The following is a 14,455-nucleotide window of genomic DNA, read 5'->3' as shown; positions in this document are numbered from 1 at the left end:
AAGCATCCTTGGTTGCCTTGTTAATTTGGATTTGTGATAATGTGATAATATTTATAATAAACTTTAAAAAAGTACTTTGTTAGCAAAATAACAAAAAAAAAATCAGAGTTTTACCTTCTGGTGGGAGAGAATGTTTAATTAAAAGCCATTATCAAAATAGTTTGAAAGGCTATTAGTTAATGGATATTTTTGATGAATTGGACATTGTGCTAAGATTTTACGTGTGTCACCTTACTTAACCTTCACAGCAATACAGTGAAGTAAATATTCTAATTCCAATTTCATTTACAGAAGTGGAAATCCAGGCACTGAGAGGTTGAGTAACATGCTAAGGGGTCACATGAGGGTTTTGTGGGTGAGGCTAGGATTTGAAGCTAGATCTTTCAGAATCCAATGCAAAGAGAAGAGAACACACTCTTTTGAAGTACTGAGGATATGACTAGGTTTCCATAAACAATGAATATGTAAATTATACATAATTATTATCTTTTCATTAAATCAGGTACAAATTCTTTTGGGGCAGTACTCTTGGCAAGACTCACCTAGCTCAATTTTGGTTGTTACATAAAAGTGAAGGTAATATACTTAATTACATTTAAAATGCTGGGTATTTCATATTTTTTTGCTAACTCGACCTAGCCACCTTACCATTTAATCTCAAATTACTTAGCTTTTTCTACAGAATAAAAGTCATTTCATAATTGGTTCTGGAATATATACATGGGAATTCTCTCCTTCCATTCATTAAAGAAAAAAAAAATCACTGTGATTTGCTTTTATTTAGGTTCTAATTTGTATTCCTTGATTATATCCTTGGATTTCTGGTCCAAGATCATTGTAGGAAATAGGAAACCCCGAGCTTAGATGTATCCATCACCATTAAGATGGAGAATTGACCCAATCAGGTGGAGGGTGGCTTGAATGCCTATGGGGAACAGGGAATATTCAGCCTCATGAGGATCACCTGAGGGCTTGTGAATCATATTGCTGGTCCTACCCTCTGAGTTTCTGTATTCTCCAAGTTCCCAGGGTATGCTTCTGCTATTGTTTCAGGGATCCCACTCTTGAGAATCACTGACATGGAATAGCAGAGAGAAATTACCAATCAGATCAAAGCATTTATTTATTTTTTTAAATTGTCACAAAGAATGAAAATTGGGCAGACCTTGTCTTTGTAGCCAAATCTGGTTGTAGATGAAGTAGAGGAATTCTTTTTAAAACTGTTTGGTTCAGATTTAAATAAAAGCTGAATGAGTATTTGTCAAGGATCGCCAATGGTTTAAAAACTAGGCCAGATGCCTTTCCCTTTTAGAAAGGTTTGTAGGATGCTGGTGAGATTTGTTTCAACATATGGGCAAATGATCTTGGTCACCTACCACAATACTTTCATTGTGAGAGCACTACACGAAGGGCCTGACAGGCAGAGGCAGGGACACTCCCACAGACTCTTCCTGTCTCTTTGGGAGAGCATCACTCAGGTTGATTGGCAAAGATGACAGTGCTCTGCACTCCAAAAGTGAGTCTTTTTTTAAAAAAAAATTTATTTATTTGAGACAGAGAGAGAGTGGGAGAGAGCATGAGTGGGGGTAGGGGCAGAGGGAGACGGAAAAGCAGACTCCTCATTGAGCAAGGGAACCTGACAAAGTTTGATCCCAAGACCCCGGGGGAAGGCAGATGCTTAACTGAGCCCCCAGAAGTGATTCTTAATGTGCGTTTTTGGCAGTTCTGTCAGAAATGACTTTAGATCTTTAGAAGCCCTGTGTATCCACCAATCTTGCTGGTGGATTGGCATGGATCTTAGCAGAAAATTAATGTGAGTGCAGTTTGAATAGCATATGCACCAAACTGCCTCTGGCAGGAAAGCTCTGGCTTTCGCAACCACCTGGGATTTCCAACCCACTCCATAGGCAGCTCAGGAGCCCACACCGGTCACTTCCCTCTTTGGGGCTCTAATGAGAGGAAGAAAGGCTAAAGGTCCTCAGGAGGTCACAAATACCACAAACACATGCATCTCTGCTGTAAAAGTAGCCCCCCCTTTTATTTTGCAATTTGGAGACGGTGGAAAGGAGACAGAATCATGACTTTGAAGCAGGATTAAACTTCTAAGGGAAACTTGAAGACAGAAACTTGCCACAATCCATGCTTGAAAGGTTCTATACCCTTGTCCCGGCCATATGTGTTTGGTGTGTTTGTTATTGGTGGTGGAGATGGCTTTTCTTTCTTCTTAAACTGAAATATCTGTGGTTAGTTTACACAAGTTTTACATTTTCTAAGAAACCTTTTGTTGGTATTCAAAGGGGGAACACATGACTAATAGTACAGCTCGCATTGCAGGGGTAGCATACTCAATAGAGCTTTCCTTCAGACACCAAGGATGAGGGACATGGGACACACCCCAGAGAGAGAAAGAAAGGTCCAGAAAAATAAACTTGACACAGTGAACAAAAAAGAAAGATGACACCCAGAGTCAGAGGAACCAGCACCCTTGGCACAACTGTGAGAGTGTATAACCCTTCTTGAGAGCAATCTGCCAACACATCTCAGAAGCCTCAAAAGGAGGAAACAGCCACACAACTGTTCTGCTAGGATATGTAGCAGAAAGCATATTGACTTTGACTCAAGCCATGGCCCTGTGTTTGGATAAGTTAACTTAAGCTCTTTGATCTTAGTTTCCCCCATCTATAAAATGGCCTTAATTCCAGGTATCCTGCAAATGTTATAAGGAGTGGATTTAATGTGGGCAGAGTTGAGCATGGTAACTGGGACATTGTAGGTACCAAATGAACAGAAGTTATTGCTGTCATACTTCCCTATACCTGGGGTCAGTGAATAGACAGGATCTTCAGCCTCATGTGGACAAGCTAATAAATGATGATTGAATAGAGAATGTAGGGAAATAAAGATGAAACAGTGCAAGTTTTTGTTTTGTCCTAACATTGCTTTATATGACTAAGTCCCAACTAATTAATATTAAATTATAAATAATACCCAGTATTCCTGGAAATTGATGGAACTATAATGAAAAATAATGCAGAAGAAAAAACAATTTCCTCACCTCACAAAACATAGGCAACTTTTTGGCAAAATCCACCACTCTGGTAATTGCTGGTGTGATGATTTTTGTAAAATGGCTGAAGGCTTCCAAGTCAACCTTTCCACCTTCTGGGGCATTTACTATTGGTGCTTGTCCAATATCTTCTGGCTAAGAAGGAGAAACAAGAAAGATTTATTTTATTTTAAAAAATATTTTATGTATTTATTCGAGAGAGAGAGAGAGAGAGAGAGAGGCAGAGACACAGGCAGAGGGAGAAGCAGGCTCCATGCAGGGAGTTCAACGTGGGACTCGATCCTGGGTCTCCAGGATCACAACCTGGGCTGAAGTTGGCGCTAAACCGCTGAGCCACCCAGGCATCCCGACAAGAAAGATTTAAATGAAGAACCTGAAGGGATCTTTATTTATCATAGTTTTCATGTGGCAGAAAATCTCTTCTGAATTGACATACTATACAATATCTTGTTGTCACTTTGCTCCATAACAGATAATGCAGGTTTCATGTAGTTTAGTTTTCTAAGCAAAGATATATGTCTTGGCCATTGCTTTAACAGCCCCCAGTGATCATGTTCACAGAATTGGTGCTGTAGAATTAAAGAAAAGGAAAGCAAGTGAGAGAAAGAGGGAGGCAGAGAGAAAGGACAGGAACGTGGGTTCTGCTTCTCAATGCATGAAGGATGCCAGGTGATATAAGTGCTAGGGGTTCTGGGGTGGCATTTTCAGAGCCCTGCATGTTCTGGTGTGTGTGGGCCATGATGGAGGAGTGCAATGGGGATGACTTCTGATGAGGGAGCAGAGGAAAGCTGAAGACAAAGCACAAGCTGATACGCCGTAACCACCCCCCACCTCCCCAGCTCCTGGGTGGGATGTGTGTGACAGTCCTCCAGAAAAGTCCTGACCAGTCTTAATGTTAAGCTTTGCTAGAGGGGAAAAACACCTTAGTTTGATAATAGACAGGCCTCCAGTATCCTAAGGGTCTTCGTTAGTATATAAAAGTCTTTGTGGATGCCTCCCTTTTTCCTTAGCTCCCCCTACTCCCAAGTTTATAATCAGCCATTCCTCACAACCCCAGTGCAGCAGCTCTTTCTACCCATGGGTCCTGTCCCCCTGCTTAAATAAAATCACCTTTTTGCACCAAAGAATTATTTCTTAGCCGTGGGCATCAGCACTCACTAACACTTCAAAACAACATCACTGGCAAGTAGCACCCTGTGGATTTGTTCTTGCTTTTGACCCAGGTGCTGGGGGTCAAAGTTCCTGTCTGCCCTACAGACTCCAGGTGGAGGAGGTCTCAGCCGGCTGAGGAGGAAGACCTCTAGGTCACCCATAGGAACTAAGCTGTGTACACTTGGCAAACTTTCAGGCAGGCGGTATTACTAATATTCAGTTTCCCCGGGGCACTTCTCTGCTGGTTGACTTGCCCAAGAACAATCCATAGCCTTGCTACTCAAAGGGTGGTGTAGCCGCTTGGATGTCACCTGAGGACTAGTTAGAAAGGCAGACTCTCAGCCTCCTCTCCAGACCTAATGCAGAACCAGCATGTTAGCAAGCCCCCCAATGGTCCTGTGTCCATTGGTACTTTCAGTGCTCTAAGACCATCTCCGAGACTATCATGATCTCTCCTGTATCTCCTGTTGTCACCTGTGTTTCCTGCCAGGAGCAGTCCTCTCTATTGACCTTTCTTGTTGTAATAATAATGACCACTATTTACCTGTGGCCTTTTGAGGGAGTGCATTATCTGAAGTAGTTCTCACACAATCTTGATTGGCAGATGAGCAAACAAAGGGCTCAAGGAGGTTAAGACCAATCCCCTGAGGCCAGGACTGGGATACTGGTCACCCCAGACTCCACACAGCAATCTGCCAAGAAGCCCACATCCATCCCCTACTTCAAGACTTTTGCAACCTGTACACTTAAAAAAAATTATTTATTTATTTGAGAGAGAGATAAAGTGTGTGCATGTGCTAGCAGAGAGAGGGGCAGAGGGGCAGGAGGGCAGGGAGACCTGCAGGCACACTTCCTCTGAGTGCGGAGCCTGACGTGGGGTGCGATCCCATGACCCTGGGATCGTGATCTGAGCTGAAAACAAGAGTCAACTGGCTGAGTCATCCAGGTGTCCCACAACTTGTACACTTTTGACACGTGTTGGGGAGTGAAGGGGCAAAATTCTACTCCTTAATATTTCCCTTATCAGCCTTCTCCCACTGCCTTGCTGGAAGTCATGAAGGTGATCCAAGGGATCAGAGACTCAGGCCCGTCCCACAGCCTAGAGCACAGTGAACAGACCAGAACCAGGCACCCAGAGTTGGGAGATGCGGGACGGTGGGCAGAGATGGGCGGGAGGAACCGACACTGAGAACCAGTCAAGCAAAGCTGAATCCCTGACCTGCAGACTGGTGAGGGCACTGCTCTGACAAGACTTCCAGGGCACACTCCTGCAGCTGCTGCTGGCCTGGGACCACACTTTGAGAACCACTGGGCTGGCAGTAACCACATCCAGCTCAGAGTAATCCAGTTACCATTTTATTCCCACACCTCCCCAATTTTTGCTCACGTCCAATTTTTAGCACAAAGAAAAGCAAAGGATGATTATTTTACTAAGGTGTTACTAGGGCCCCAGGGTCAACAGGAGCAGCCTAGGCCCTCCAAGGGTGTGGTAGGAGCTGTGGTTACAGCCTTGGGGAGGATTTTAAAATATATTACATAACAAACTCTGGCAGCCCTGACCTTTTATGGGTTATCCAGTAGGTTCTTCTGTTTATTTTATTTTATTTTTTTATTGTTTGCTTTGCAGGCTGCAAGTGGATGGGAAAGGAACCTAGTGTGTCATGTTCTCATAGTCAGTGATGGTGTTTGGGGGCAACTGTTGGCATGGGAAGCCCACGGGAGGCTACTGCTCTGCCGATTTTCTGGATGCAGCCAGAATCGACACGTACAGCTTCCTTTCTCTCTGTCTGTCTGTCTGTCTGTCTTTCTCACATAGACTGAGCTAAGGGAAAAGGCACATCACTCTCTCCTTCGGGCACTGCTTCTCCTGGTATGCTTCACCTTCCTTGTTGGTCTTTATAATTCTTCTCACCCTAGAAGTGAGGCTCCTCTCACCTGCCTTGTTATTGAAGCTCAACTGATAAAAGGAGCATGTTCAAAAAAAAAAAAAAAAAAAAGGAGCATGTTCATATATTAAAAAAGAAAGAGTTTTATATACACACATGCGCACACACACGGTGAACATTTTTAGAAATAAAAATAAATAACAATATTTTTATGTTTTTATAGTTTTGTCCGGTTGAATCCAAATGTCTTGTCATTGGACACTGATAGATCTAATCTGATTGTATTGAATGGTGTTCAGTGTGTCCTTTGAAATGTTAGTAAGTTAATACCAAGGTTAAAATTTTCCATTAAAAAAATAAAATAAAAATAAAAATTTCCATTTAATCTGTAGGTTTATGGAGCCTTGTAATCACACCTGTGATACCTCTAAAGGTTTGAAAAAAGGAGGGAAATTACACAAGGAAATACAGCAATTTTAATTAAAATTAAACTCCCAAATGTAACCATCTCATAAGCTTTTCTGTTGAAAAATAAATAGCAGGGTAGGAACAAAAAATGTACTTTTAAGCCTTTGGGTATCTAATGGAAAATACAATTGCTAGAAGTAAAATCATATACAAAGTAAAAGCTTTTTATTATATCAAGCTTTATTCCCCTAATGGTTCTTGGATACCAGAACAACAGACAGATAAATAGATAGAGTCTATGAATTGAGCTGAGTTAACACATGAGGTATGAGAAATTAAGGTTGAGTACTGCAACCTTGTCTGTGACTCCCCTAAAGACTTTTCACATCATTTGCTACAATATTTGGAAGATGTTAGAAATAAAGAAGAGTACAGATATTTGACATCAAACAAATCTATTAGATACATTAATACAACTAGTAGCCTTGTAATCCATGACATGAGATACATCTGCACATGCACAGACACACACACACACACACACACACACAAGCATGCATTGAGCTCAAGCTCAGGTTCTGATGATAAGCCTCTGGCTTGCAGATTCACCAGGGCAGGATGTAGGCACAGCCTGGTTTTTGGTTCTGGGGCTCAAACTGCCTTAGCTTGATCAAGGGGGTGCTTCCCTCATTTTGACTTTCTTCCTCCTTGTCTGCCATAATGGTCCTCCTGAGCCAGCTTAGCCTACCTCTTCATGTCTCATTCCCACCTTGCTTTGCACTTTTGCTGTGTGGAGCTGCCTTTCCTCCTGACTTTTGCTTTCTTTCCAGTCCCTGCTTTCATCTCATCTTTGCCAAGTCCAAATCCTACCCCACTCAAATTCTATTTTTTCCCAAATGACCTGTGTGAAATGATGCCTAACTCGTCAGACCACAGATGGTGGCCCACATACATCACTCATATGGCATTTAGGCATTTATTGCTATCACTTTTTATTGCAGTTATATAGGTACACAGCTAAGAGATGAACTTCTTGGGTAGGGGGCATAAGCCTTAAGTTTCTTTGTCTACTGTCTGGAAAGCACTGGGGCTAAAAGGTGGGGCCAGAATGCTTATTGGTTGGTTGAGTAAGTAAATGTAACTTTATACATGTTGAACCAATATTTATTGAGCAACACCTATGGGGCCAGGCCTAGTTCTGGATGCTGAGGTTAAATCTGTGAACTATGTATCCTCGAGGAACTTCCACTGTATTGAGGGAAGACAGACAATAAATGAAAAGAGGAGTACTCTCACAGAAAAAATTCTGTTTGCGATTTGACTGGAGGTGACATGATAGTACCTGGGAGTAAGCAGCGGGGAGGAGCAGCCCAGGGCTCTTTAGAAGTGATGTATGAACTTTAGCTGGAAGAAGGTCAAGAGGGCAGCCCTCCACAGAGCCAGAGGAAAAGGATTTAAGGCAAATAGAAAAACCAGTGCCGAGTCCCAAGGCCAGAAAAGGGGGCCCATATAGTCGGAGCCCAGAGATGGCCTGAGATGCGGTTCAAAGGAAGGCAAGGGTCCTGTGATGATGGCCCTTGTGGGCTCTGGGGAGGAGATGGGCTTATGGAGTGTGGCTGCACTGAGGGGCTTTCCAACGGGAGCTCAGAAGGATGAGAGTTGGACTTGTTATGTGGAGTCGGGATGTGGGGAGCCAGAGGAAGCAATGGGCCCACAGCACTAGCTGTTTGGGCAGGAGATGAAGTGGTCCGGACCACAGGGCAGCAGTAGAGATGTAGAGAATTGGAAGAGCTCAAACCTATCTTGGGAGCCGGACATAGGACTTTCTGACTGACTGGATGTGTGGTGTGGGACAATAAGGAATCCGGGATGTCTCCTCTTGGGCAGAGGAAGGGGTGGGGGACACAAAGGGAGAGATGTAGGGATGTGTACAGCAGTGGGCTTCAACTAGCTCAGCTGTGTCACTAGCTGGTGATGCACAGATGGAGACTAAGTGCCTTTCTGCTTTGACTGTTGATCATCATTGTTCAAGGTGAGTAGCAGATGCTGCCTCCTGACCTCTCTGCAGTGGCTGGCTCAGAGCTGAGGGCTTCTTAGCTTGAACCTGTAGCTCTCTGGCACATGCAGAGTGGGATGGGACCAGACCGGATGTTTCCCTTCCTCTGTGTGATCAAGGGTGTTGCCTTTGTAAGGAGGGACAGGAAGGCCCAGACAAACAGTGATTAAAGGTCCCTGGAAGGCTCTCCCTTTTCCTGGGATGATCAGGGCCAGACCTGAGGGTGAGGGTTGTAAGGATAATGCACATAGGAAACACTTTTGTGATTGTTAATGATGTGCTGAGCACTTATATCTACAAGTTTTATATCTTGTGGTGGAAAGTCACCCAAGCCTTAGAGAGGTGAGGGAACTTGCCCAAAGTTATGTAACTAAAAAGCAACAACAACTATATAGATTATATATATTTATAAAGCAGCAGAGACAAACATTGAACTCAGGCTGTCTGACTGAATCTCCATGCACATGACTACATGCCCCTGCCTTCTTCTGATGCAGTTATCATAGTTTTGGGCAATTGAAGCCTTCCTGACTTGGTTGCTCTTGCCTTATGACCTAGCCACAGACCACATATGGCCAAATCATTCATCTTGCCTGGCCCTCCTGCTTATGCCCCTTTTCTGAGGCTTTCCCAATTGAGCATGTGTGAGATCAAACAGTAGCTCTGCCAGGGAAAAGTAGAACAGACCGGCCCTGGTTCTGATGGACTCATTTTATACTTTAATGGAAAATCCACCCAAAGCCATACCTTTGCCTATGAATGAAGAAGGGGACAGAATAATAACAGCATGTCAACAGACAATATTGTTGCTGCTATGGGGTTTACTCCAAACCAAGTGTCTTCCAGCCCCTGGGAGGTGTGGAAGTGAATTACTCGTGGCCGAGAGACACTGCTTCCCTTGTTGGGCATCAAATGCCCCTTGTTCTTTTCTCAGTGTACTCCTGTGTTTCATCGTCGCTGTCACCACACCCGAAGGGTGGTTACATTGGGCACTTCTGTACCATCAGGGATTTGGGTGGATTGGAGAAAACTAGAAAATTATGATTGAAATGCTTTTGGAAATAGTTTTAACGGGTGGCTTTGGAATTATTATGAAAATCTGCATGGATTTTTAAAAAGTATTTGCCAGTGATTCTCATTTTTACAGACACAAATATAGATTTGAAACCCAGGTCAAACCACCAGTCTCTATTTATGACTTGAGTCTTAGTGTTAGGGCTAAAAACAATGAAGAACCTTCTTTTGGGGGGAGTAACTTACTTTCCTATTCCAGATAAATGAATACTTCCAGTTTTTATGACAACATATACTTTTTAGTCCCTTCTTATATATTACTATACTATTATTAACATAATAGGTCTCCTAAATTCTTTTTCAAAAGAAGATGGGCCATTATCACACACAAATAAATGGAATAAAATGCATAGCAGTTTTGTAAGCAGAATAGAGGTGCTCAGCCATATAGGAGACACAAATCCTCATGTGTAGAAGCCTATTCAGACAAGGATATCATTTAGCAAAGCTGCCTTTAATGAAGGATTCTTAATGTCCTTGCAGAAATAATTCACCACTCAGTGAATTTTTTTCCCCTGAGCATAAATACTCAATCAGAGTCACCCTTCTGCAAGGGGTATGTGTAAATATGTAAACTGGCTGAGACACAGGGCTTAACTGTACTTTCTCTGAGGATCGGCCAGTGGAACTGTACATTCTGTTTAACAAATATTTATTAAGTTCCGTTCTGGTTATCTATGCTGTGTAACAAACTACCCTCAAACTTGGTGGCTTAAAACAACAGATTTTTACTGTTACTCAGAGTTGATGGGCTCAGCTGGGTGGTTCTCACTTGGGGTCTCTCATACAGTTGTCCTCAAAAAGCCCCAGAGGCTGGTGTCATCTGCAGGCTTTTTTACTTATACGTCTGCTGAAAGGTCTGGCACCAGATTCAGCCTTAAAAGTCACTCTTCTACAATCTGTTGCTTAAAGGAATCACACACCAGCCCATGTTCAATGAGAGAGAGGAATAGACTTCACCTCTCCATGGGAGAGAATAAACTGTGCATATATAGGAAAGAAAGAATCTAATTGCAGCCATCTTCGAAAAGAGCTACCTACCACAAGTGTTAACCACACGTGATTGACTGAAGTGACCATACTGAATGGAACGTGGTCCTTCCATTGAGGAGATGCAGGGGTGGTCCGTTCCAGGCATAGAAGGGGACTGGCTAATAGAAATGAAGCTCATTGTAGAGACAGATGGGACCGAGGAAGTATTCTTATGTCCCGAGCACACCTCTAAGAAAAAATGGCCTGGAGAAGCAGTTATTTGTATTTGAACCAGGAGGGGCAATTTCTTGAACAGATCAAGGATATACAAAATATACAATTCACATCAGCTCCGCCACGGGAAGGAGACGAGTGGGTAAACAGTTGCTTTGTAAATGTCAGTTTCCAGAAGAGAACTCTTGTTCCTTGATAACTTCATGGCTCTGACAATAACCTAATGGCAAATCATCCTGTGCCATACTTTCTTTGGTTCTTTCTATAGATGATCAGACTGATGAGAAGCATGAGGAACCTTTGAGCTAAAGGTGCAGATCTGGTTTTAATAATTAGCAATTGAGTCATCATTGCTAAAGAGACCACAAGGCATGAAGAGATCTGACTGTATTTTACCATCCAGAGTTTGTTTCTTAGCTTTCAAATGCAGCTTATATCACCTCCTCAGAGAGACCTTTCTGACCACCCTGTTCAGAGAAGTGAACTTCAGAAAAGTCTCTCTCCACTTCAATTCTCCATAACCCTGTCTCATCGTGATGTTTGTTTTCCTCATTGCACACATCACCATCTGCACTCATCTTGTTGGTTTAATCCTCACTGCCTTTCTCCCTCCACCAGAATAGAGCTGACTTATTCACTTCCTGGCACTCAGTAACTGCTCAGTGAGTGTTGGTTTTTTAAATAAAAGAACAAATCTTTAGAGTCTGGAAAGAAGCACCCTTGTGACCACTGAAATGGGTTTAGTTAGGATAGTATTCATTTTCCTTTTGGAGTAGAGAAAACTGAAGTGTAAAATTCCCTAGAAGTTCAGTTGTGCCTCCAACCCTCCACTTTACTTGGAATTCAGCTTGATCACTACCCTGAAATCAGGCCTGGTAGTGGTTTCTACAATGTCCATTTATGGCTCACACATTTGGGGAAGAGGACAGATTTAGGCTTAGGGTAAGCAGGACCCTATCTTGCTAGGCCCCAAATATATTGGATTAAAATTGGTCTATTTATCTGTCTTTCTATCCAGAATTCATGTTTTCTAATTCCTGGCAGATATATCAGAGTAGGCCTAAGGATTCTAGTACAAGGCACTAAGAGGCTGCCCCTCCAAAGACACATGTCTTTCAAAGGCTCTTTGGGTTTGTGTAGGTGGCCAACTTGTGGCAGCATGGTGACCAAGAGCATGGAGCTGGAGCTGGGCTGTGTCCATTACCACTACTTACCAGCTACGGAGCTCTGTAAGTTTCCTTAACTTGTCTGCCTTATTTCTATGCTTGGTAAAATGGAGATTTTGCCCATATCTACCAACACGGTTAGCATAGGTTAATGTATGGAAAGTGCTTAGAACAGAACCTGGTATTTGATAAGAATCAACTAATGTTTGGTAACATTACTGTTTATGGACACATCACAGGTGTGTTAGAACCTGCTCTTGACAACAGCGAAAGTAACTGAGGGCAGGTGGAGTATGGGTAAGCTTTTTCTTTACAAAAATTTTCTTTAAGGCTTTTGTTATACTGTTTTCATGAAAAAACTATCTCCTTATGATGGTGATGAAAACTATCTCCTTATAATAGTGAAAAAACTATCTCCTGATAAGGACAATTATGCACTGTATCTTCTTGTTCAGTTGGGAAGGAATGCTAATGTAACCTGTAGATACAAACAGACCCACAGAATATCTGCTGCTGGGGCTCAGTGAGGTGCTTATAAAGGGTTCCATGCCATAAACTAAGGACAAGGTCAGTCTCTGAGATGGTCAAACACCAGCTGCTGGTGGTGGGGTGGGGTAGTCCACCTGGTAAGTGGGAGGACAGCCTAGACTTCTAGGCCTGGCTGCCACTCTAGTAGTGTGAATTGGGTGAACCAAATAAGGCCTTTGGTTTGGTTTGCATATCTGTAAAATGGGGAGATAGTAATTCCAGCCTAATCCAAAGCATTGTGAATAGGAAGGACTTTTATAGTGGTTAGGTTTTATAAAAACATCAAACATTGATCTTCCAAGGACCCGGAAAGGCCTATTTTCTCTATATATCTCCACCCCAAACTCCCTCCCTACTCCCTATTCCTCTTGTCTTCCTGGACTCGAGTTCATTTATTTTAAGCTAAACATGTTGACGTCTATTCAAAAAAAAAAATACATTTGAGATACAGGACACTTCACTCTAGGGATTATTCTAAAGGGGATATCTTGGGGTGAGTTTAGGGGACTAACTACATAAATGGGCATCTAGGAGAAGAAATGGCTATAAAAGAGGGAAGCTGGCAGGTAAAGAATGTAAGTTACTAATCAGTTGATTCAGGGCTGGCCTTATTAACAGTAAAAGCAAACAGACTGTGTGGCCTAAGAAACTGCTTTAGAATTTAGTGACTCATAAGCAACAGATGGGACAAATGACCTTTGTGCTCAGACAGACCTGGGTTCAAATCCTTATTCTACAAGTCACTTGACTTCTTTGGAATGCAGTTTCCCTATCAGTAAGATGTGGGTAGTAACACTGGCATCCCACGGTCATGAGGACTGGGTGAGTGGAAGCAGAAAATGTGGAGCATGCAGCTGAATATTTAGCTGTGCCCGAGGACCTCACCAGGAATTTCCGTTTCTGCTTCCAGTGGCTGCCTTGGGCATTTGTGGCCACGTGGGCTTCTGTGACAGTTTTGATGAGCTCCCACTCCTCGTCCGTGGGCTCTGGCTTGTGCCCGATGGATTTCTGCAGCTCTTCCCGCCGTCTCTTCTCCCGGTTCTCCTCAATCAGCTTCCGCTTCGCCAGCCTCTTGCTGTCATCCAGGACCACTGGGAGGGGAAGAAAGATGAGACGAAACACAGGGATGCTCCCAGGCATGCGGGGGGCTGCATGTGCACCCCGGGGACCACCCAGGTGCAGATGGCTGAGCAGGTCCTTCAGGGTGGGATATTTTCTCCCCTCAGCAGCAAACTGCCACTGCCTGGCTAGGTCAAGACCTAGTGCCAAACTCCCGATGCCTGGCCAGCTTTTCAAAACAAAGCTCGGTGGCAGGGGAGTTGGACAGTGGGCATCCAAACTCCACAGGTGGCCCCACATAAGAATTAAGCCGAGGGGAGCAAAATCTGTCCTACCCACAGGTTCCCAGATGAGTCTGTCTAGCCAATCATCTGGATTCACTCTTAGGGTCTCTGTGGCCCCTCTCCTGCCCTCAGATGGCTCTTAGTAAAAAGAACTTCAAATCAAAGTTCTAGAGCAGTAAATAAGAGGCTAATCATCTCTTCCTCAGATAAAAAGGACCCCAACTCTTCATTAGCTCCCTCCAGGGCTCACTGGGATGAGGCTGGGCCTATCTCAGGCTGCACAGGTACTCCTTTGCTCTAGTCTTTACCTGGTCTACCCTCAATGGTGGTTAAAGAGCCCAGGCTTTGGAATCTAGAAAGAGCTGGGTTTGAATCCTGACACTACCACATTCTAGCTGTGTGACCTCTGGCAAGTTGCTTAGGCTTTTGGAGCTTTGATTTCTTCCTGTGTGAAACAGGATCAACAATAAACCCACCTCACAGGTTATTCAGGGTGATGATGCACTACAAGTGGTCAGTAAATACAGCCATGACTTTTACTACTTATGCCAAAGGGAAGTAGGAAGGGA

The 14,455-nt window shown here is 43.4% G+C and overlaps 1 protein-coding gene across 50 annotated transcripts in view; it reads right to left on the bottom strand.

Moving 5' to 3' along the window:
* THRB (thyroid hormone receptor beta) overlaps positions 1 to 14,455 on the bottom strand; it is a 372,815-nt gene that overhangs the window by 13,168 nt on the left and 345,192 nt on the right. For all 50 annotated transcript variants that reach the window (XM_026006411.2, XM_072726693.1, XM_026006409.2 and 47 more), the window contains 2 exons: positions 13,429 to 13,634; positions 3,056 to 3,202 (listed from right to left, as the gene is read on the bottom strand). In XM_026006411.2, coding sequence (XP_025862196.1) covers positions 3,056 to 3,202; positions 13,429 to 13,634 — 353 coding nt within the window. The remainder of the gene's footprint in view (positions 1 to 3,055; positions 3,203 to 13,428; positions 13,635 to 14,455) is intronic.

This window comes from Vulpes vulpes, chromosome 11, assembly GCF_048418805.1.
Source record: "Vulpes vulpes isolate BD-2025 chromosome 11, VulVul3, whole genome shotgun sequence".
In the NCBI taxonomy this organism is placed as follows: Eukaryota; Metazoa; Chordata; class Mammalia; order Carnivora; family Canidae; genus Vulpes; species Vulpes vulpes.
The sequence above is the reverse complement of the archived record's forward strand: the minus strand, read 5'-3'. Positions and strand labels throughout refer to the sequence as shown.